The sequence below is a fragment of the Protopterus annectens genome, chromosome 5.part0 (assembly GCF_019279795.1).
Source record: "Protopterus annectens isolate FY-2018-M chromosome 5.part0, PAN1.0, whole genome shotgun sequence".
NCBI lineage: Eukaryota > Metazoa > Chordata > Ceratodontiformes > Protopteridae > Protopterus > Protopterus annectens.
The window spans coordinates 681,778,169-681,802,006 of NC_056735.1; the positions used below are offsets into that span (position 1 = coordinate 681,778,169).

Consider the following 23,838-nt stretch of genomic DNA (forward strand, 5'->3'; position numbering starts at 1 on the left):
GATTGATTAAAATTCATTGGGTGAGAGAGAGAGAGAGAGACAGAGAAAGGCAGAAAAAATAGAGAGACAGAGAGAGAGAGAGAGTGCGAGAGAGAGAGAGAGGAAGCAGTGGGGTAAGACTGGCTTTCTTTCTACTGTAGTCATATAGAAAACCAGGGCAGTATCTGAAACAGAAGGGCCATTTTATAACTATACTGTTCAGTGACGTATGGATGAGACTCTGCTAGCAGAAATCTTTATGGACCAGTAAGTTGAATGAAATTGAATCTGACAAGACCCTTGCATCTTGGAAGGGACTGTAATCTACAGTGGTGAAGAACAGAACTATTCAATCACTGCAGTTGTAAATCCAGAGACAGAGGACAGTGAAAAAGACGGGAGAGAGAGTGTATGTTTATTGGGCAGTGCATTTTTGGTTGATGGGATGAAGCCAGCCATGGAAACTGTAGCAGAGGAAAACACAGAGCAAAGCCAAGAGAAAAAAGGTACCACGGATCTCCAATGATAGGCTGTTTAAAGCTTTTTAACTTGATGGGCTTAACATCTTCTTAGCCATTTTCTGCACCCTTTTAATAAGTAGTACCTTTAAGCACATTTGCTTGTTGAAGCTGTAATTGTTGTGTTATGTAAGTGAGGTCTGTAATGAAGTGTTTAAAATAAGAAAGATTTGACACATTTGTGAAATAATGGTCCATTTTCTTGCTGCCTTTCTTAGTTAAAACTGCTCTATTTCTTTTACTATTTAGAGGTGGTTTAACTTAAATCAATTGTTACTAATAGCTTGTTGTTGTAGGTTCACGAAAGCTTAACCCACCATCCTACTCACTTCAGCACACTGCAGTTTATTATACGGTGCCTTGTAATTTATCGCTTCTAGCATTTTGTTTGAATTACTAACATCAGACTGCTGCTATAGTAAATCAGTATGCATTTTACATGTTTTTGAAACCAGAAGCCATGCTACTAGAATGCTGCAGAAGTGTGTAATGTTGACATCCATGAGATAAGAGCTGGTAGATAGGACTTTATTAATCTGTGCATTAGAAGTGATTTAGTGTATAAAACTCTAGCATAATACTAGGAACAATTAACTGAGCAGAGACCACCAGTGAGTCTTCCAGAATGTTTTGCACAAATAATCATTTTCATTATGACACATCACTGTCCATGCAGTAACAGCATTGTTATGCAAGGGTACAATTATAATGCAAGAAATAAGAGCTCATTAATGCAAATTATGCTGGCTCCTGCATGATACCGAATGAATGGAGAGATATGCTGACCAGCTGACAACATTAGGCTTATTCATTAAGCACTGAGTTACACATCTAGTTAGGACAAAAGCAGTACAGTTGATCAGAAATGTAGCATTCCTTTTCTGTAGCCTCATTATGGCTGGGAACAGCAAAACAATTTACAGCTTTTTTTTTCAAATTTAAACAAAATGGTGATGGAATGATGGATTGTGAAATATGCCTTACTGACTGCTGTAATATAAAGCTTAGGCAATTCAGAATTATAATGTAGTTCTTACAATCAAATGATTGCACCAAAGAATAATTACTAAATTAAGAGTGAGAGGATGAGGAAGAGATGACTTGCTTTGGTTTGGGGGAAATGAGTGGTTACAAAATGCAATATAAACTTTTATCAAACATATTCTGTATTTGTACTGGAAAATGATCTTTGACGTGGTATTTGTGGCTTACATTTGTACTTTTTGTCCAGGGATGAACTTCATTTCATAATTACGCCAGAGCACAGCATATTCAGGTTGCTGTAATGATGTGGTGTCAAGAGATGTTGTAGACTCCCGCTAAGATCCCTGTTACTGTTTAAATAATTATGCTTATGCATGCTGAGCCTTATGTGTAAATGCTACTCTACTTTTGACTCCATACATCACCAGAAGCAGTTCCTTTGAGGGTTTTCTGTTTGTTACAGGTGGACTAAGTGACTATGCAGATGCCTGAATCTGTGCCATATCAGCCATAGTTCTGAGGCAGCTATAATAAAGTAAAACCATGACGTTGGGTAATATCACTCACCTCCCCCTCCCATGTGCCCACAGTCAGACAGACACACACCCCAATACTTGTACAGTAGTATACCTCTCAACTGTCCAGATTTTCATAGAATGTCCAGATTTTTGCCTTATATTTTTGGTCTGTTCCTCACCAAATTTGTGATTTTCTGAATTTTTGTGCCAAATCAGTAAGGATTGAATTCAGTAAACAATGACAGGCATTTGAGTTTCAGACTTCATATCCTTCAGAAAATGCAAAGTAACAAAATCTTTTATTCTAGCAACTTTCTAAGTTTATAAAAGCAATATTTAAAATTTGTCCCTATTTTTGGGGCTTTGTCCCTCATTATTTTTGGCATTGCCCAAAGCTTTTGTGCTAAGAAGTTGAGTAGGGAACATGTTTAACCATAAGCTGTGAATGGAGTATCATAGGTAAATTTTAAACAAGTCAGTCTGCAGACTGCTACATACCTAGCCAATACCAGCGAATGATCAAATGTGAGAATCAAACCTTGTATCTGCAAGTTAAACACCGTAACCAATATCACAAGCCTATAAATGCAAACTATCCCTAATGTGGATTCAAACCTTGCACTGATTGTTCTGTTATTTAGGACATATTTTATTAAAACAATGAGTCATTCAGAAGGTTATATAATGTAATGCTGTACCAGCCTTCTGCGTGTTTAAGCATTCTAAAACTTTCTGCAGTTCTGTTATATCTGCATCCCAGAAAAAAAAACAAGGAGCTGTAGATAGCTGCCTGAACTGACAGAATATTCTTTCCTTTTTTTTTCTACATTTTGTATGGTTCTGCTCCACAGAAGAGGTGATTAATTTTCACAGGTGAGGAAGGAACAGCTACGTCAGGTGCAGGAGTTTTAGTGTCTTAGGGTCTTTGTCATGAGACAGGATAGAGGGGACTGGGAGATTGAACAGTGGGTGGGTGCAGTTGAATCAGTACTGCAAGTGTTGTACGGGACTATGACAGTAAAGCAAGGGTCAAAGCATGTTGCACGGTTGTGAACTTATTGGTCAGTTAATGTCTACATCCTCACCTATAGTCATTAGCATTGGGCAGTTACTGAAAGGATAACATGAAATTCCTGCATGAGATTTCTGGGTTCCCACTCTCTCTTAGTGATAGAATGATCTTAGATACAGATGTATTCCTTCATTTTAAGAGGCATCAGTTGTACTGGTTGGGCACTGTCTGAGGATATCCCCAAAGGGCCTCCAGTAGGCTATACAGTAGGCACAGCCCAGTGGGAGGAGGGCCCAGATCAGACCCAGGACACATTGTAGGGATTATGTCTCAGTTTGTCTAGGAACAGCTGGGAGACCCAGAGAATGAGCTGGAGACTGTTGCTGTGGATAGGAAAACTGGTCTACAGTGCTTGACTTGGTAATTCCATGTCAGTTACAACCAGTTTAGAAGATGGATGGAAGGATATATGGATGGATGGATGGATGGATGGATGGATGAACAGATGGATGGATGCAAGGATGGATGGATAGATGGATGTTTTATTATTCCTTTTAAATGCAGGCATTTTTATTGCTTTACTCCTTGCAGCTATGCTCCTGTTGCTGCATTTACATGACTGAAGAGATCACACTTTCCTTTTAATTGACATCATGTCTGTTGGAATAACCTCCGTTACAGCTGTCAACAGTAACTGTCAAGGTCACCCATTCTTTCCACTGCCTCTGATTTGTTTGCATCTTTGTCCTTATTTTTTTCAATAGCCAACAACTGCTGCTAGCCGGGAGCAAGCCTTAGCTATAAATGAAGATAATAGCAGTCAGTAGATGGCTAGACTTGTCACTCACTGTTTCTTTGATCCTTCATGTGCATTAAGAAGAGACTGATTCCAGATGTCAGGGCACTGAGTGAGCAGGTCACAGATGAAACAGTGCAGTCTGCAAATCAGGTAAAAGCTTATGGAGAACTGTAGTTCACAAATCTCCTCAGTGGCCCGTGCTTTAGAGGCCCCACACTCAAAAGTCACAGCTAGAATTTTCTTTTGAAATTCTAAGGATTGCTTTGCAGAGTCGTGAGGCAAATGTAAGCTAATAGTTAGAATGTCTGTATTATCCAGCTTTAGAATAAGGAAAGCATGAGCCATATATCCTTCGCTAGCAAAATATGTAGTATTAATGCATGGGTAGGTTGTTTCTTCAATGGAAGTAAATACCTTGGGTATTCTGGTTTACATTATCAGTCAGAGAGGCCTCTTTAGGCTGTAAGGCATAGCCATCTGTTGAATTGATTGTATTCAGTAAAGGCATAAATGTTCGCTGAACCTGCCTAAAGTGACTGATACCCCACAGAGCTTGTAGTAAGCATTCATCTGCACTGTGAAGCCAAAGAAAAGGAAGAAGCGTATCCAGCTTTTATGTTTAATTGGCTTAGCTTCATTCCTGAGGTAGCAACAATGTTATTAATAGATGAAAATTAATATCTGAGATAGCAACAATGTTATTAAAGGCTGAAAATTAACTTCTGAAGCAGCAACAACCTTATTAATGGACTTGATTTAAAATTTTGTAACATCATAGGATATGCTAGAGTGTGATATTGAAACATCAACATGGTAATATTATGGCAAGTTATAGACTTTTCCCTATAGCCACTGAGTTAAGTTGATACAAGTATAATATTCAGGCAGGTCCACTAAGGTGGAATGAATTGGGAAAATATAATTGCATTTTTCCCCAGAATTAAATGACATACATCATATGTATGAAAGATACAGACTGATACTGATTAGTTTCCTCCTAGTGTGTTATTGTGGAAGAGAAAAGAGAAAGGAATTGTTCATTGATGTCATTTACTGTACAAGAAATATACCTTAAAGGAACACAGGCATTTCAATTTCAGAATAAGTGTTAGTCTTATTTATACTTTAGAGAAACATAGTGTACTGTTTTATTTCATTTTTTTGCATGAGAGCTAGATTTTTGCCACAATCTCAGAAGGGAAGTCAGGGACCTTTATCTTCTTTTGTATAAATCACAAAGTGAAACTCTGCTTCCCTGTGCAAAATCTGGAAAATGTTTGAGAAGGCTGAGGTAAAAAATAAAGGATAAAACAGGCATCACTGTGGCCCATGGTAATATGAATGTATATTAACTATAGGGCTATTATTCCAGAGGAAGAGCCCCGCAGCTGTTATGTATCACCACACAGATTTGAATTCAGCAGAGAGAGAGTCCCAGAAGTGCTGCAGAGCTTAAGGGTGTAGCATGACGGATGGGCTAGTCACAAGATACGTACGTGTGCTTGGGGGGGGGTGCCGTGTTGGAAACTGTCTAGAAACATTTTTAACCATAGAAACTGGATTTTTTGTATGTAAAAAATAACGGTACTTACGTATTATCGCAACCACATTTCGAGGTTGCGATAATACGTAATTAGCGATTTCTCCAATTTCCAAAAAGTTTCTAAGAGCAATGTTTATATTCTGTCCCTATTTTGTACATCAATTTTTCACAAACGTGATTCATTATTTGGAAACAGCAGGGCACAAAGGATGCATGACCTCAGAATGAGCTAATGTCTTAAGGGATTCCGTATTTACTGGTCTTTTTTTTTTTTTTGTAATGTCTTGGTCTCCAGATAGTTTCCCTGTTTAGCTAAGTGAATGGTACAAAAGGACTGTAGCTGTGGTCTTCATTTTAAGGTACAGTTTTCCCATTTACTTATTTTTAGCCTGCGAAGTAGACCGTAAATACCAGCAAAGACCATTGGGTTTGTTTGTAGAAGTGTTTTTATGTTATGTAGTAATGTGTACGCCGTTAAACATGTCTATCTGTATGTGGAAAATCCAATGCAAATTACTACATGTAGAAAGAGCACTGGAAAATAAAAGTTAAAGAAATCGTTACCGCTGCCTACTGGCAAGCTGCTAATGTATGCCTTAATGACATCTTGCATTCAGTTGCAGCTTGCCAGTAGCAGCGCTAATGATTTTCACTGCATCAGAGAGTCATTTCACTAGCATTACCACTTACAGCAACTTCGAAATGTGGTTGCGATAATACATAAGTACCAAAATAACTTTAATTTAAAAAGTGATGAGAGAAGTCTTCGCTTGATGCAAGCTGTTATAAATGCAATGGAATTATTGCAGAAAGAGTGTGCAAATTCGTTAAAAGGCTTGAAATGCCCTAGTTTCATAATAGGTGTGATGCATCAAACAAGTGTGATACGGGTGCTGGGTTTGGTAACCATGGTAACAACCCAGGTGCAATTAGCAGAAATAAGTAGCTTACAGTGCATCTTGGCTGTTGGCATCTTTCCATGAGGTAAACAAGTACAAAACATGATAACATAGCAGATCATATAAAGCCAATACACAAACTAAAAGCATAGGTGGAAGACAGACAGTGCAAGGCAGTGGCAACCAGAGTTTATTTTGAAAAATGGATGAGCAGGGCATCTTGGATTCAGTATTTTGGAAGCTCCTTGATAATATTATTATAGATAAATAACAATATGGAGCAGGTAAGAGATTTCTGCTTCTTTGTAGATTACAACAATATCTTTTGATAACTGAACCATCTTTGTAGTGGATACATATTTAAATCAAATTTATTTATGTAATTGAAACCAAGCACTAATCAAAGTAAAGTACAAACAATAATATAGATGTAAACCTATTGCAGTAGAAAAAACATAAAATAAGATAACAAGTATGTGAAAGGAGACAAAATAGTAAAATTATATAAAATATAAAAACAGTAAGATCAATTTATAAAGTAAAGTTGGAAAGAATAAAGACAGATCTGAGAAACTAGTACAGTATTTAAGAATGTAGCAGTAAAGGCTATTTAGGTCCTTTAGTCCCACTCCTATGAAAAGTGGTCAAATAAAGAGAAAGAGAGAGAGAGAGAGAGAGTGTTTGTCTTTGTGTGTGTGTACGTGTGTCCAAGCATGTGCATGCATTCACTTGTGCATACACACATGCAAACCTGGCATGCATTTAGGGAGTCTAGATAATCAAAACTGGCATGCATTTAGGGAGTCTAGATAATCATGGTGATTTCCTACTGGTAGGTATCTTGTGTCTCATGGCAAGACTTTCAGAAGAGTTAAAATTCAGATGTAAAAAAAAAACAGTAGAAGTTGAAGCAAGGAAATGGTGCTGTCTTAGTGTGACTGAATAGACAGCACCTTGACCACCACTGACCATATTTCCACGATACAAATGGAGTGCCAGGTGTGCCAAAGACAGTATCTGAAATGGCTGTGGGTCAACATCAAAAGCTGTAGTGAAAAAGAAAGACAGATCTCAAGATTGCAGGGAAGGAGACAGAGTATACTTCAGTACCACACATACTGTAGCTAGTAAAGGACGGAAGCAGTTGGAGAAAGTCAAGTACTCAAGAACATATGCACTTGCTGAGAACCTTCCAAGAAGAAGGTTCCTGAGAACCAGATTGAAATGCTATTACAAGAGATTGGTGGACAGTTATGAGAATCAAGACTCATGAATGTGTCATTAAGCCACAGACATATAAAAATGGACATACAGTTAGTGGATCAGGTTATGTCATTAGTACTGTTCCAAGGACAGTTGTATCATTTAAACAGTTCCATCCCTGTCTGCCTTTAGTCTTTCTCTTTGTCTAGATTTGGAGAAGGTTCTAACATGATGCATTTAGGTATTAAATGTGCTCGGTGCTGGTTGTCACACCACCCCTATCCTCACTTCTCTTTCTCTGTCTCGATCTGTCTGTCATATTCCATTTGCTTAGTTGCATACATATCTGTGTGTTTGTGTGTGTGTGTGTGTGTGTGTGTGTGTGTGTGTGTGTGTGTGTGTGTGTGTGTGTGTGTGTGTATGTGTGCTATAAAATGCTTTGCAATCTATGTAATGTCACAGAAGCTCTATATTTATTTATTTTATTTTATTTTGAGTTTGTTAACTGGGGTAGAGCACCAATCCCAGTGGACCTCTTTCAGTCTCAGTATGGGGTAAATGCAATAAACAGATGACATTACATACAGAGTGAATGACAAAATGCAATATATACATATATTATATAGTACAAGGTGAGTAAATATTATAGAGAGAGTGTATATCATAGTTGGCTTGAGGGTATAAAGGCAACAGATAAATGACTGTATACTGAGTGACTGAGAAAATGTATTATGTACATGGCATGCTGAAAGTTCACAGTAAAAAGTAAAGTCACAGCAGGGTATGTAGAGGAAAGAAGGGTATGAAGAGGTCAAGTTATATGGCTAGAGCAATAGCAGTTGCATTTTTCTACTGTCTTGAAATGTGGTTTCATTTCTGATCAGAAGTTGGGGTAAGAAGAACAACCTTGAACAGAAGAAAGGAGAGATTCCCATAGTTTGGAAACAGTGACTGAGAAAACATGACCTGTGCAGTGAAGCCTAGTTTTGGGGGTTGGGGGAGAGGACCTGAGTAGTTAAGATTTCTAAGTTTGCATGATGGTTCATCTCTGAATATTCTGGAGTCTAGTGGGGTCAAGGAGTCATTCTTGATAAGTTTAAACAGTTGACAGGCAAGTAGAAAGTCAGCACATCGTTTCAGTATCCAGTTAGCTTTTTCAATGGTTTTGCAGTGATATTCATTTATTGGAGAGAGACTGATGAATCTGCAGATGGTGTATGAGATGGGCTTAATGGTGTCTACATTTCTTTCAAAGGCTACAGCAATTAGTGGGAGGTAATGATTTAGCTGACAAGTAAAATACATTTGCTTTTGGCATTTCTACAGAGTATTAATGGAAAAGGGTAGATCCTGTTAGATCAGAATAGGAGAGAGTTATTTTTTCTGTGTAGTCCAGGTGGAGTTGGAAATGTAGAAAGGAGTCAAGCCTGATCCCTGGGTATTTGCATGAGGTTACATTTTTGATATTATTATTAAGATGATGAAGAAGAATTGAGAAGCCTGGAAATAGAAGTGAGCTCTTGCCTGCTGCCAGAAATCATTATTTTTTGTTTGAGGAGTTTAGCAGCAATTGTTTATCAGTGACCCATTAAACAAGGGCATGAAAATCAGCCTAAAGTTCAAGAAAAGAGACAAAATGGTTGGAGCAGAATAAGATTATGTCATCAGCATAAAGTGTGAGATGAAGATGGGGTAAGTCAAAAGGAAGTGTATTAATGTAGATAGAAAAGAGGAGAGGTGCCAGAAAAAAATCCCTGAGGGACACCAATCATACCTCTCAACTGTACAGATTTTTGCAGAATGTCCAGATTTTTGCCTCATATTTTTGCTCCGATTTTCATAAAGTTGTGGTTTTCTGGAAAATTAGTGGCAAATTATTAAAGACTGAAGCTAGAAAATAATGACAGACATTTGAGTTTCAGACTTCATACCCTTCAGAAAAATAGGTATCAGTTTTCTAAGTTTGTCAGAGCGATATTTTAAAATTGTCTCTATTTTTGGGCCTTTGTCCCACTTTTATTTATGGCTTTGTCCAGATTTCTTACTCTAAGAGGTTGAGAGGTATGGAGACCATTCTGTAGAAGGGCTGATGCAGAAGTTGATGAACTGAAGTTCACTGAGAAGTGTTTGTTAAAGAGGAAGATTTGGAACCAGGGCAGCGTGTCATCTCTGATGCCTATTTCTGTGAAATGGTCTAGGTGAACTGAGTGATTGACAAGATCAAAGCCACTGGTGAGATCATTAAAAATGTCTCCAGTAATTAGCCCTTTGTTCATTCTAAGAAGAATGCTGTCGCTGAGTTTTCAGATAGCTGTGGACTATATAGTATTGACATTACACAGCTAATTTGACCATTCTTCTCTGTGGGATGCTTCCTTATATCTGCTACATATTTGGCCAGTTTAAGAATAAGTCATTTAGATTCTCAAAGATGGCTCTATTTACTTGCAGGTGGAGGGGGGCTGACTATCAAGGCAATGAGTTTTGTACCTGGCATATAATTCACATTTACTGGATTTACAACAAAAAGATGTTTTTAGATTTATATAGCCATGTACAAAGACATGTGCATTCTTGATAAATGACATCATACCTGTATACTGCAAAATAGCCAAAGCAGAAATTGTGGGGACATTCCCGACTAACCCCATGGTCAGTGGCCCACCTCAGCTGCATCTGGCTATACCAAGGTGAGAAAGACTTGGCCAAGTATGATGAACCAAGCAAATATTAAACTAGTGTTGTCACTAGAAAAAATTCATGGCCAGACAAAATTTTTTGATAATGATATAGAGTATAGTGTTGGGAAGGATCAGGGTGACTTGAAGAGCAGCAAGCCATTGACAACATAAAAATAAATTGTGTGTGTCTGGCTTGATGATTTATGTATAGACACACACACACACACACACACACACACACACACACACACACACACACACCACACACACACACAATCACACACAATTGATACACGTAATGAGATATACATTTTAGAGAGCACCAAGACAAAAGGCAAAATTAATAAAACTTGTAGCACAATAAAGTCACAGAAAAACAAAAGACATTATAGCATTTGCAAACCGGATGAGGAATGGTGAGTGGCAGCAAGCTTGAGGCTATTTTACTTGTCATTATCTAGAAAACAAAGTAGATCGTGAAGAAAGCATTTATCTTTGCTTACTTTGATTTTTATTGTTTTTACTTCCTATAAAATGCAAAATGAAATACTTGTTGGACAGGTCACTTATCAGCTCCCATTAATTTACACAGTGCTTATTGTCAATGAGCAACCTCCCTCTCTACCACTTGTTGTGTAAAACACATTGCTCAGTGTCCAAGGAACCTTTCCACTCTGTCCCTCCCTTCATATAGTACCACTGCTACTATGGTAAATGTGTTTGGTGTTCTATGCCGTATGCTTACTCATGGTAAAGAAGTACAGTTCATAAATATGCTGTATTGTATGGCTTATTTTACATGCTAATTGGTCTGCCATGTGAGACACTTCTTGCAAAAGCTGGTTTACCAAAATGATATGCAGATCACTTTGCACAGTATAGCAGCAGGGAGAGAGATACATACTAAGGGACCTTCTGAAGACATGAATGGCCCTTTCTAAAACCATATCACGTAATGCAGAATTTCAAGGTGCATAAAATATGAGAGGAGCCACAGAAGTGCTATGACCACACCACTGATTAATCCATCATAAAATGATGGCATGTAGCCAGTCTAACATTATGTGCAGCTTTTGTTTGTGAATCCCTAAAAATGTATGTTTAGCATAACACTATGTTCATCTGCATTGTGCTGTGATGAATTTGGGTATGTAATAGTGCTAGTAGAGGGGCATTTGTGAACTGATTTCCCCCATTTCTAGTACTACTGCACAGCTCAGGCCTGTGCTGTGCAATACATCTTTATGAATCTCACTCAGTGACTCAACTGAATCCTCTGAGAATGGTCAGTGTTGCCAGTGGTTGCCTCCCTCATTTTTTGTGATAACTAAATCTGCAAGCTTGTACTCATCACCACATGTGTGGGTCAGATAGTGAGCTGCATCTTCTGCAGACATTGGTAATGTAAAAGCTGTAAATGAAAAAAATGCCCCTTGTCACAACCTTCATCTATGTGACACCCTGTTTGACACCTTACACAATAATGTCCTTCTATTTGCTAACAGTTTTGGCAATATTACTACTTTTTAGTGCAAGTATGTGACAGACAATGCTGTTTTACTTGCACTGAAGTAGCCTGTTAGGATATCCTTTTTTTACTGACTAACTCCTTTAATTGCATCAGTTTGTTGCTGTATGCCTTCACTGTTTCTGTATGCAGTATATGAGAACTGTAACAAGCACACTTTGCCACAGTCACAATGGTGTTCTTGCCCTGTAAAGGCTTTGTATGGTCTGAATTTTTGCATCACATGGAACATGCATGGAAGGTTATGTTTTGCTTTAAGAGTTGATCTGTGAAGCAGATTGATGTTTCTGCTGTCTGGGGAATAGTGAAGTAAGGTGTGTTGCTTACCTTGTACAAAGTGTTACAAAGTGAACTGCTAAAGTGGAACCTTTCTGATAAAGACAGATTAGTGTCACATTTTGCCATCTGGTATGTGTAAGCCACTAATCTGTTGTGATTGGTGAGTCTGTGCAGTTAAGTCTGAACAGCAAGGGCACCTAAACAGGTCATTTCTGATCTATAGGTTGCTTATTTCCATTGTACATAGAATAAATGACATTTTCAGAAGCTTGTACAAATGTTAAATTGTTATTGATTTTGTTAATTTCGTTCATTAGTATAATAAAATAATTCTAAGTCAGGATACAGGGTACAGGAAGTAGAGTGTAAGTGGGGGAGGGGTACACTATATGAAAAGGGAGTTACAAAGTCGGTGGTACAATTAAAATCAAACCACTTGCTGCTCCTGGAGGAGTAAAACTAGTGTTGTGCTTAGTCTTCTCCCTGTCGTGGTCTCAGGATGCAAAGTGTTGTGCTTAGCCTTCTTCCTCTCATGTTCTGAGGATGCTTCGCATCCTGAGACCACGAGTGGGAGAAGACTAGCCACAACACTAGTTTTCCTCCTCCAGGAGCAGCAAGTTGATCTATTTTAATTGTAAAGTCTGTGGTACAGGAAAGGGGAGGGATGTGTGGTGACAGTTCTGAGAATAAAGGTGAATTCCTTTGACCAGATCTAGTACACAGACAATTGGATACAAGATGAACAACGATAAAGGGCTTATATCTGAAAGCAGGAGATAGGCAAAACAAAAATATATACACGCATACATACACACACACGCACGCACACACACGCGCACACACACACACACACACACACACACACACACACACACACACACACACACACACACACACACACACACACACAACACACACACACGCACACACGCACACACGCACACACACACACACACACACACACACACACACACACACACACATTTTACATAGTATCACTTTCTGTCCTAAATTCATAAAAATTGCAGTTCAACGTATATAATTTTTGAACTGTGTGTGAATATGGGTTTATGTACCTCAAATAATGAAGGTATTAAAGGCCAAAAAGCCATCCTTATAAATAAACAGTTGTATATGTGTAAGGAACATATATTTTCTGAACTCTAAAGTGCTAACATCTAAATGTAAGCTCATAGTCATGCCAAAAGATTTTTGACATATTCAGAAGCTAGAGAACATGATACATTTAACTCTCTCCTTTAATACACAGCACTTATCCGTTGCCTTTGCTGTTGTTTAATCTCAGAAATGGCTGTGGGGTTCATTTATATTTGGTCAGAAAAATCAGACGGGGGTATATAGAAGAAACATTTCTCTACCAGTGATAAAACTGAATGCAACTTTTTTATTTAAACAAGCTGTGAACTTGTACACTTCATTACTCTTGTCATGACCCTCTGACCTTGCTTTTCTGCTGCTGTGCAGTGACTTCAGACATAGGTTTTGAACCTCCCACCCCCCACCCCACCCATCTAGGAAAAGAAAGTTGAGAAAGCTTAATCCAAGGCTTGTCTTGTTGCAGTTTTAAATGGTTGTTAGATAAAAGAAATGTTTGTGTCCCAAGTGCAGTTAAGTGACATCTGCTGCCAGTCAGCTTGCATGGTTGACCCATATGACCCTGATTTCAACATGGGAAAAAATTATCCGTTTGAGCATTCCTATCTGCTAAGAGGTCAGGGGCTCTCTTTCTTAATAGTTTATGCAACTAAGATTATATTCATTGTGGATTTTCATGAAGGTTTCCCATGACATGAAGTCTAATGTGCAAGGATATGACACTTCTTGAGAAAATTCTGCATTTTTAAACTCATGCATTTGTTTGGTCCTAGTCATTTGTTAATACTGAAGTATTATCAGAAACTTTTTTCAAGCAAGTCAGTCCAGAGCATCCTATTAAAGAGGTAAGCTGATTACACGCTTTAAATTCAACATTGAAATGAAATTGGTGTTGTCAAAGAGACAATGAAAAACATTTTCATTTATAAGAAAGGTGATAATTACATTTTCTGTGCCTCAGCTAGAAAATTTAAGCTTGAAAAAAGTATCAGTGCTTTTGTGCAGAAAATAAACCTTTCATAATAAGTACTTTCTTTGTCTCTCTCTGTCTCTGTCTCATTCTTTCTTTCTGATCTTGTTCCTTTTTTTTTAACCTTCCTTCCTCTGTCTTTCTGTGTTTTTTTTTTTGCTCTATGTCTGTATTTCAGCATCTAACCTGGCTCTGACTATCCAGTTTGCTCATTTATTTCCCAACAAAACAAGACCCCATGTCCCATTCATTTTTTTAAATACCTTTATTGAATTATCACTTGTGACATAGGTAAATACGAGAGGGGCAACAGTTGAGCATCAGTGGGAATAGCCATCATCAGGGGTAAGTTAAGAACATTATGCTGTAAAAACACATGCAACACGTGTAACCGTCTGCGACTCTCTAGAGGATTTAAAAGCCCATGCTCTTATACGTGCTGTCCCATCTGTAGTGATATGTTCTGCATTTTTACACAAGCCAATGATGTCACAGTCCTTCCCGAGTGGACTAATTGCAGTCATTCCCCCACTGAGGATTGGTGAGCTGATGACTTATTACACTCCCATCTTAAACCTCCAGGACCCAAGACACTAAACAAATGTGGCTTATTTGGGGCATGATAAGGATGGGTTTTATCATTTCATGTCACGAAGGTGGGAATTTTCTTTTTCTTTTCTTATGGCAAATTATGAGCACTTAATCTCTTTAATATGTCAGTGGAATAGAAACATTCTGAGGAGTCAGGTCTCTTCAGTGTACATGACGACTTCCCAGCAGATGCATCGCCTTCTAAAACCACACAGGTAGCTTTATAATAACTGTCTCTCTCTCTCTCTCTCTCTCTCTGTTTTATTCTCTTTCTGTCCGTCTGTTTCATTACCTGCATATGAAGAGTTTTCCTTCTCAGCAAGGTTACAGATGTCATATTGTTACTTGCAACACTTGGGAAGGTGTTTATTCTGGACCTCATCCCACCTCTAGGACTTTAGGTATAGAAGGTATGTGTACATCTGATTTCTGTCTGTGGCCTAACATGTTACAGCTAGATGAGTGAATGAAATTCTGATATCAATACAGCTTCCATGCAAGAATCTCTCAGCAAAGTTCCCTGTATGTTTTCCAGTTATAGAAAATGAATGAGACGATTTCTTGTTGACAATGATCCATATTTTGAAAACAAAGGTTTATAAATAAACATTCATTGATCATAAATTTTAAAACATTATGCAAACAAAACATCAGTTCAAGCACAGTTGCTGAAAACAACAAAACACTGGATTATTTTCTTTATTTGTGAGGAAAACTCCCAATCACTCAGGATATGTGCAGATTGTGCCCTTTTCTATCATAAAAATACATATTTTCAACTCTGAGGTCACATACCGCTAAGAAAGAGTACATTCCATTTCCTTTCTTCATTAATTGGGTATAATCTGTCCCCAACACAGTGTACCAAATTTTGTAGTGACTTTTTCGAACAGAAATGTTTACCAAAATGCTTCTATTTTGAAAAAGCATCTAGATCACCTATTCCCAAGATTTATAGTAGTCATTGAACTTCCCATTCGAACCAGTCGTATTCTTTGAATCATTCATTCATTCACTCATTTATTAATGTATTCATTCAGTTATTTTCATTATACAATTTATCGATTTCAAGTAGGAATAGCACGGGGGGGTGGGTACTCGGACATAGCCCAGTAGTCCCCAGGCCTTCCATTACTGGAAAAATAAATTAATAGAAGAAATGTATACTCTAATTAATAGGAGACATGTACATGCTGTATATCACATTGAACTAAAGATCTACGCAGCACCCAACATGAAGTGGGCAGCCAAAAAGAGTCAGAATGATGATTATGTTAAATCATCTTTTATTTCTAGTTACCCAAGCTTGCAGTTAACTTGGAATCACCAGTATGAGTGTTTCTAAAGTTTGAATGGAAGTTGATACATTTCTAGGCATTTCCTACCTTTTACTGTGTTGCAGCACTGCAAAGAATAAAGGGGATGATTGGAAAATTAATAAAAAGAAAGAAAAATGATACACTCTCAGCAACAAATCTGAAGAACAAACTACTGTCAGAGTAAGAACCACATTTTTCTGATTTAAAAGGTGATAAATGTGTCATTCTTTCTAGTCTGAATTGTCTTCTTCCCTATTATAATGTAATTAGTACAACAGAGTATATTTCAAATCTTATGAAATGCGTCCATGCAGGTTGGGTAATGACTGTACAAATGTTCAGGAATATTGCAGTATAATTTTGAATAGTCAAAAATGTACTGTGAAATATTATAGCAATAACCCACGCCTGGGTGTGGGTAATGCTAAATTTACCCACGGTTGGCGTGGTTTGGTCCCGAGGGCGAAGCCCGAGGGACCAAACAAAGCCAACCGTGGGTAAATTTAGCATTACCCACACCCAGAAGTGGGTTATTGCTATTATACCATGACATTATTTAAGAAAAGAAACTATTACATTTCTTAAATAATGGCATAGTATAATGCCTGTTTACTGCCCTTCCGCAGATGTCTGGCATCCGCGGCAGTACTGATGTACTGCGCGCCTGCGCAGTACATCAGAGGTGTCGGCAATAGGAACGGAGAAAGAAAGATCTCCGTTGCTTTTTTTTAGTGTCTCGCTATGTTAAATGAGTTTAACATAGCGAGTCAGTTTTAAAATAAGCAACGGACATCTCCGTTGCTTATTTTAAAACTGTCTCGCTATGTTAAACTCAATTAACATTGCGAGACATAAAAGCAACGGAGATCTTGCTTTCTCCGTTGCTTTTAACACTGCCTCGCTATGTTAAATGGGTTTAACATAGCGAGACAGCTTTAAAATAAGCAACGGAGATCTCCGTTGCTTATTTTAAAGCTGTCTCGCTATGTTAAACCCATTTAACATAGCGAGACAGTGTTTAAAAAAAACGAGTTATACTAATGGAAAAAAGTCCGGGCGACCGGACCTTTTTCCATTAGTATAACTCGATTTACAACGGGCACGCTGGCCAATCAGCGTGCACGTTTTGGGGGGATCATGGTATAATTTATAATAAAATTGTATTTGGATATCTTTTTCTGCTTCTAGGTAGTGCTGTGACTGACAGGGCTACTGAGTGCTTCTTCAAAGATGAAATACATTACTGTTGTCGCAATTTTTATTTGATCACAATCACACATCTGAATTATAAATAGTTGATAAAGTGGCTAACATTAGTTGGTACATTGACAGTGTGTGTGGTGGAAGTGACTGACCCTGGTGTTGTTTGATCAAGTTCAATGTTCATTGCTCTGGCTTTGTAGGGTTAATGAGCATTCATGTGCAACAAGTTGGACTACACTACTGTTCCAGTTTTTATCACAGTTACACATCTAAGAAATACATAGTCAATGCAATAGTTGTAATCGATGTGTGCACATACCATGTGTGGATAAAAGTGGTTGACCCTTGCTGTTGTTTGATCACAATTTAACAGTCATAGCTAAGGAGGAGTGGTGTCCATGTGTGTGTGTGTGTGTGTGTGTGTGTGTGTGTGTGTGTGTGTGTGTGTGTGTGTGTGTGTGTGTACATTCTTATGTACTTTTGCTGGGAGATTCCTTACTCCTTTGTCAATAAACTTGAAAATATTTGGATTGTGTCTTCATTATGTTAGTAAAATTTCACAGACACAAGTTTCAGCTCTTTGCACTGAAAGTCTGCCACAATCAAAAGCATACATTTTGATAAGGTGTACTTACTTTGACAATGAACTGCATGTCCTCCTTGTGTCTGTAGTATTTATCTGGGTCATAGAATTTCCTCAAACATCTCAAAAGACACACCATAGGTGAACTGCCATTACTCCAATTCACATGTTGGTGTACATGTGTGTGTGTGTGTGTGTGTGTGTGTGTGTGTGTGTGTGTGTGTGTGTGTGTGTGTGTGTGTGTCTGTGTGTGTCTGTGTATCTTGTGATAGCTGTAGCTTCTCCAGGGCAGTGTCAGTATGTCCATGTACTTGTGTGAAACAATCATTCCCAGTTTTGTTTGTCAAAAACACATACACAAATTAGGAAACACATATATCACATACATAAATCTTCAAACTACGTGTAAAAAAGGAATACGTAGCAAGTAATACTCTTTTAAAAAAGTTACACATAAAATATATCATTGAACTTCTAGACTGACAAAGCTTCTGGAGTCTGGGGCCACCAGACCCCTGGCTACACAAGGGGACTTTGTCCTAAGCTGAGTAGGGGGTAACTTCATCCTCAGCCTCTGCCTGGGGCCCCACATCATCTAAAAATCAGCCCTGATTACAAGATTGTGAGGGAGATGAAACTTATTCCAGTAAGCAGTGTGCATGAGGCAGGAACTGAACCTTGATGGGATGTGAGTCCATCCCAGAATGGGTGTACATTTATATTGCTTGGCTACCTAATGACACTTCAGAATATTGCCACTTCATCTACTTCAATATGTATTGTATATTGAAGGAAACTGGAGGCCTCAGAGGAAAAAAAACATGTCATACAGAGAACCCGTAGAATCTTCAAAAAATACTCTTAATCTTGGAAACAGACAGGGAGTATCAAGCAATGTGCTGCACTATTAATGTCGTAAGTATATTTACTAGGCTTGCAATCCAGGAGACCAATAAGGAGCATAGCCCAAATTCCTAATAATGCCCAAAGCACTTTCTGGTTAAGTGACTTGCTCAAGGTCGCGTAATAGATAAATGAAGGCTGAGGGGTCAAACCCTTTACCACAGGAAGTAGCTTTAACAGCTCAGAGCCTTTTACTGCCAGACTAAAATGAACCCAAGTACCTGGGTTGAGACTACAATCAGCAGCCATTCTGATCTTCCAACAAAGAGGTGTACATGACCTGTTGAGCCACTGACACTCCTTTTGATATATGTTTTGAACAATAGTCAGACTACCATAATAAATAAGTGGAGGAATGTTACATAAAAATTAACTAATGATTGCTGGACTATTACTCACTGCAGGAAGAGAACAGCATAGTTTACAGAAAACAAAATCCATGACAAATGCAAACAGATCTATATATTTACTTCAAGCAGAAATGGAGAAAGTGTCACTTACATAAGTCATGTTGTCATTTGCACTTTAACTGGCAGTCTGTTATACTAACACTTCCTCCATAAGTTGTCAAGTCATGTTTCCTTAAAGACGTTCTGCACTGCTTTTGTATATAACAAAAAATAAATAAATAAACAGAAAATCACTAAATCGAGCAGATTACACCCAAGTTAAAGTAAATATAATAATTACGCTGAATAAACAACAAACGTTTAGGACAGAAACTGTGGCATTATAAATAATATAGAAGATAAAGGCTCCAAGTAGAATCACAGCCTGATTTATGAGCAGTTGTTGTAGGCCTGCCACTATAAGCAGGTTTTATATGGGACTTGTAGTCATTCTAAAAAAATAACCCCAAGACTGAGAATTCCAAAGTGTGAGTGCAACAAATGCAAATGTGTGTGTATCCCCAAATATCCTTATTCTTAAAACCCTTGGCAGCGCCTCCAAGGTTAAACATATCTGTTGAGACTACTTGTAATGTATATGTTAGCATACCATTTCACTGTGCTGGACTAAGTTTGTTAACAATAACACCTTATAGATGATTCTTCCTCAAACTAGTAGCCACTGCATTGCCTCCAGCACAGGGAGGGTATAAGCTGTTATACAACTTCACCAATTCATAGGTAAATGTTAGGCTTTCAGTCTGCAGAGTATTACAAGCCTTGCCAATAACCAAAGATCAGAATCAAAACTTGTACGTTGTAACAGTGGAGTAAAGACCTTAACCATTATGTCAACTCTATCACCGTGCTAACCCTGCCCCCCCCCCAGGTGGTGGTTAGTGCCCTAGTAATAGCACTTGTATTCGGCTATATATTCTGCAATGATTTACTGTAGGCCCAAAAGATACAGTTTATAGTATTGTACATATCAAGATACCACACATGCACAGACTGGCAGTGACTGCTGTGGAATCAAATGCCCAGTCCAAGCAGCATTCATTTTATTAATTTAAAAATAGGTGTCTAATAGTAGAGAATCATTGTTTTCATGTTTGAAATGTAGTTAACAAATCCAGTTGTAAAAAACAAAAAAAACCGTTATAGATCTTGACATGGCTGTTCCATTCTATCTCAAGATCTCAAGTGTGCTAAATTCATTAAGCCTCAAGCTAGAGGGGTAACAGAAACTGGCTGTGATTTTCTTTTTGTTGTGTCTGTTCTATCGATTATGCTAGGAATTAGAGAATTTTTCCCGTATAACTATCAGTTATGGAATTACTACCTCGTCTGTAATGTGGTCAGAGTACCTCCCATACAGTAGCCAATGTGTAATTAGAGAAAGTGACATTCAGTAGCAATAACCCCACTTCTGAGCATCCCCAAAGCATTTAAATATGAAGTAGCTTTAATTGGAACTACTCAAGAATATAATGAGGAAATTGACATTCTATTAGATCACCCAGCATTTTATGTCATTCATATCCTGGTATGACTCCAGTTCCCTTACTTGAAACATCTGTGCTGACAGTCATAAAGTACTGAAAGGAGGAAGGCTTAATAGGACATTTCTTGAAGAAAGAAATGCAAATTACTGTTAATCACCATCAAGCAGCAAAGTTTCTTCTTTTTATTTTTGTTTCATTTCATTAATGGTGAGATGGTTGCAGTTCACAAAGCACGGAAGCTTCTAACTTTTTCTTATCGACAGCAACATATAACTGATTTCCTAAAGGCTTCTTAATTCCACTTTTCTCTAGTACACTCCTTATTACTTAGAGATTGCAGGAGATATCTTGCTGTGATCAAGAACGTAAGGCTCAAGTTTCAGATACGCAAAGCATTTTTTACCTAAACGACACCATTCTGAAGACACTTTAGTATTAGTTAGCATGAGGTTCATTATGCAAGATACCATAAACTCAGGAAATTGTCATACTGTGCCAGCTATTGTAGACTATGATACAGTTCTGTCAAAAGAGTTCATCTTACAGAAAAGCAATATAGTGAACTGTGAAAGTCATAATACTGAATGTACAAATGTCAAAATGCAGAAATTTTCAAATAATGAAACCAAAATTCCTGTTTCCCTACGTGTAGATAGCGGGGCTTTCCCTCAGGAAAGACCCATATTAGTGCTTGTTTCTTTGTTATACTAACAAGAAACTGGCGCGGTGTGCATATATAGTACATGTATGCTGTGAATAGGTGTGTTGAGCTCAGCATTGTAAAGTTTCAACATTTTGACATTTCAGGATTTTGCATTCAGTATAACTTTGTGCGCCACTGTTCAGTAAGTCGTCACATAGTCCTGTTAAAATACTTGATGCAGCAGCGACAAAAAAAGAAAGGAAAACTAAACAGAGAACAAATTTATGCACCCAGAACAACCCTACTTCATACAGTGAAGATCACAATTGTTAGATGTTACTGAGTTTAAAAAGGCAACACCACTGAATTGTTTTGCTTTCTGAATCCTTGTTCTACCCCTCTGAGTGTGTTAGCAGCTGTTCTTTCTGAAACTGGTAGTAAGATGAAAGCGAGTGGCAACATAACAGCAGCAGTCGTTCTATATGCCTCTTTGAGGACAGTACCCAGTCTGTAGATGTTTTCAGCAATAAAAAGCTGAAAAATGAGAGCCACCACTGAAAACTCTGACCACACAGTAACTTTCTTATTATGCACTGTAGACTATAAAACCACTAGAAATGGTGGTCTTCCTTAACATATGTTTTCAAAATGGATGCTCTTCTTAGCAGGGCATCAGTTTGTATGGTCACAGAGTGGGCAGCATTCTGTATCTGCCTGAGCAGACACAGTTTAATATAAATGGCCTGGTTTTTATTGCCCAGCCTTTCTACATAGTATCTCTGTTGTCACATCTGCTTGTTGTCATGTAATCATTAACTGCAAAGTCACAGTTTTCACTTCTCCTTACCCTTATCTGAAAATATTCAGTAACTGCCCCCACTGAGCATTACAACAGTTTGTGTGGTCTCATTGGCAGCTACTATTTGCTGAGACTTGTCTGTGGCATCTCACTGCTATAACGATATTCCCTTAGATGGCAACACTCATTATATGCTAGTCTGCGAAAATGCGTTTTGTATAACTCTAGTTAGTAGCTCACCTTTCTTTAAAATATATAAAGGTAGTTTACATTCAAGTCATTTTAAGTGAAAAAATCTTGGTAAAAATAACAAAGAATGGAAATGATTATTGAATATGTTAAGAACACTGCAATTGTCGCAGTTGCTACCTTTGCCAGTGGCATACTGTTTGTATATTTTTTGCTTTCCGCATTATCTTTTTTTTCATTGTTCTCTTTCATTCCTTCATGTTTTCTCATCTAAGTGTATGGCTAAATGCCTGCATTATCTGCACACTGTCTGTCACACGTCATGGAACCTACAGATCTCTTTCTCAAAGCTTATCTAGTGAAGATGCGATAATGAATATGTGCTTTTTATAGGCAGGTTGAAGCTTTGGACTAGAATTCTGTTGAACTCCCTCTTGTCACCCTGGAAGATATGCTACAGTGTGCACAGCAGGTTCTGTGTGACATGGAGACTGTCAGGGAGCTCACACATTTATTCATACTCATAAAATTGCTGCCCTTTAACTAACTCTAGGATGCAGGAACTTTATAAATGCCTTCGACTTGCTATGTGAAAATAAGAACACGGCAATTTTTGATAATTCAGATTAGACATCTGACCTGTAGTGCTCTCCAATGCAAATGTTCCTGGATGTCCTGGTTTACACCTATACAGATTTTAATATTCTTTTCTCTGTGAATATGTATAGTGGGCTTGGCCTTTCAGTGTATCCCTTAATTTTAGAAATATTGCTCTTCTGAATATATTCTCCTGTCAAAACAACATTTGTCTATTAATGCATTCTATAAAACCACTTAGATAATTTTGTGTGCTCTTCTGTAGTTCCTGTTAACATGCTTTGCTTTTGACCCAGGTTTTGTCACAAAAGAGTAATTAAATCCGGCCATCAGCTTGAGAACAAGTGTTAAATAAATACTTATTTCATAGTTATTACAGAGACATGCTCAATAAGTCCACTGTTATTTTTTTTTTCAAATTGTCTGCAAGTGGTATTTATAGTAATTGTGGGAAGTATAGCCAGGGGATTAGGGAAACTCTCTTACAGTTCATTGGAGAAGGGCAATGAATCTTTAACATGCACCTATACCTCCCACTACAGCAGGTAAACGAGAGCCTGGTTTAGTATTTCTTCTAAAATGTGGTATTTCTGGAGTACCCCTCCCCCAAATATTGGGAATTGTTAATATTATTGTTATTATTATTATTGGAATATGAACTCAACTGCCTGTTATGAGGATAGAACACACAGTCTTTAATTTGTAAATGAACAGCACAGGCTTCTTTCTGTGCATCTCAGCCTGAATGAGTGGCCTTGTGTTACATCTCTTCTAGATTTTTAAAATAAATTTGAGGTGGCTTTGTGGTTATATCGCCTCCTATGTAACCCACAATCAAAAAGGTAGTAGTGGGCTTATTATTTTTTAGTATCTGATTTACTCAGCCACATCTTGTTCTCTTTGGTGTTAAAGCTTAACATTTTTTACCTTTTCTTATTTCTATCATTCTGTTCCAACACCGAGTTCTATATAAACCACCCCCCCAGTGGTTCAGTGACTGAGCTACCATACTCAGTAGTATTTGTGCCCACGCCCCATCCATTGCTGGGCAGCATAAGCTATGTAATGGCACAGATCTCATCATGTCT

The 23,838-nt window shown here is 38.0% G+C and overlaps 1 protein-coding gene across 3 annotated transcripts in view; it reads left to right on the forward strand.

Moving 5' to 3' along the window:
- The window catches only part of GPM6B (glycoprotein M6B), a 1,017,601-nt gene that overhangs the window by 697,339 nt on the left and 296,424 nt on the right, over nucleotides 1–23,838 (forward strand). Inside the window, exon 1 of one of the 3 annotated variants that reach the window (XM_044072528.1) lies at nucleotides 54–485. The exons of 1 other annotated variant lie outside the window; for it this stretch is intronic. In XM_044072528.1, coding sequence (XP_043928463.1) covers nucleotides 425–485 — 61 coding nt within the window. In that variant the 5' untranslated portion in view covers nucleotides 54–424. Of the gene's footprint in view, nucleotides 1–53; nucleotides 486–23,838 lie in introns of those variants that run through there. One more of the 3 variants, XM_044072526.1, reaches the window with a different exon arrangement.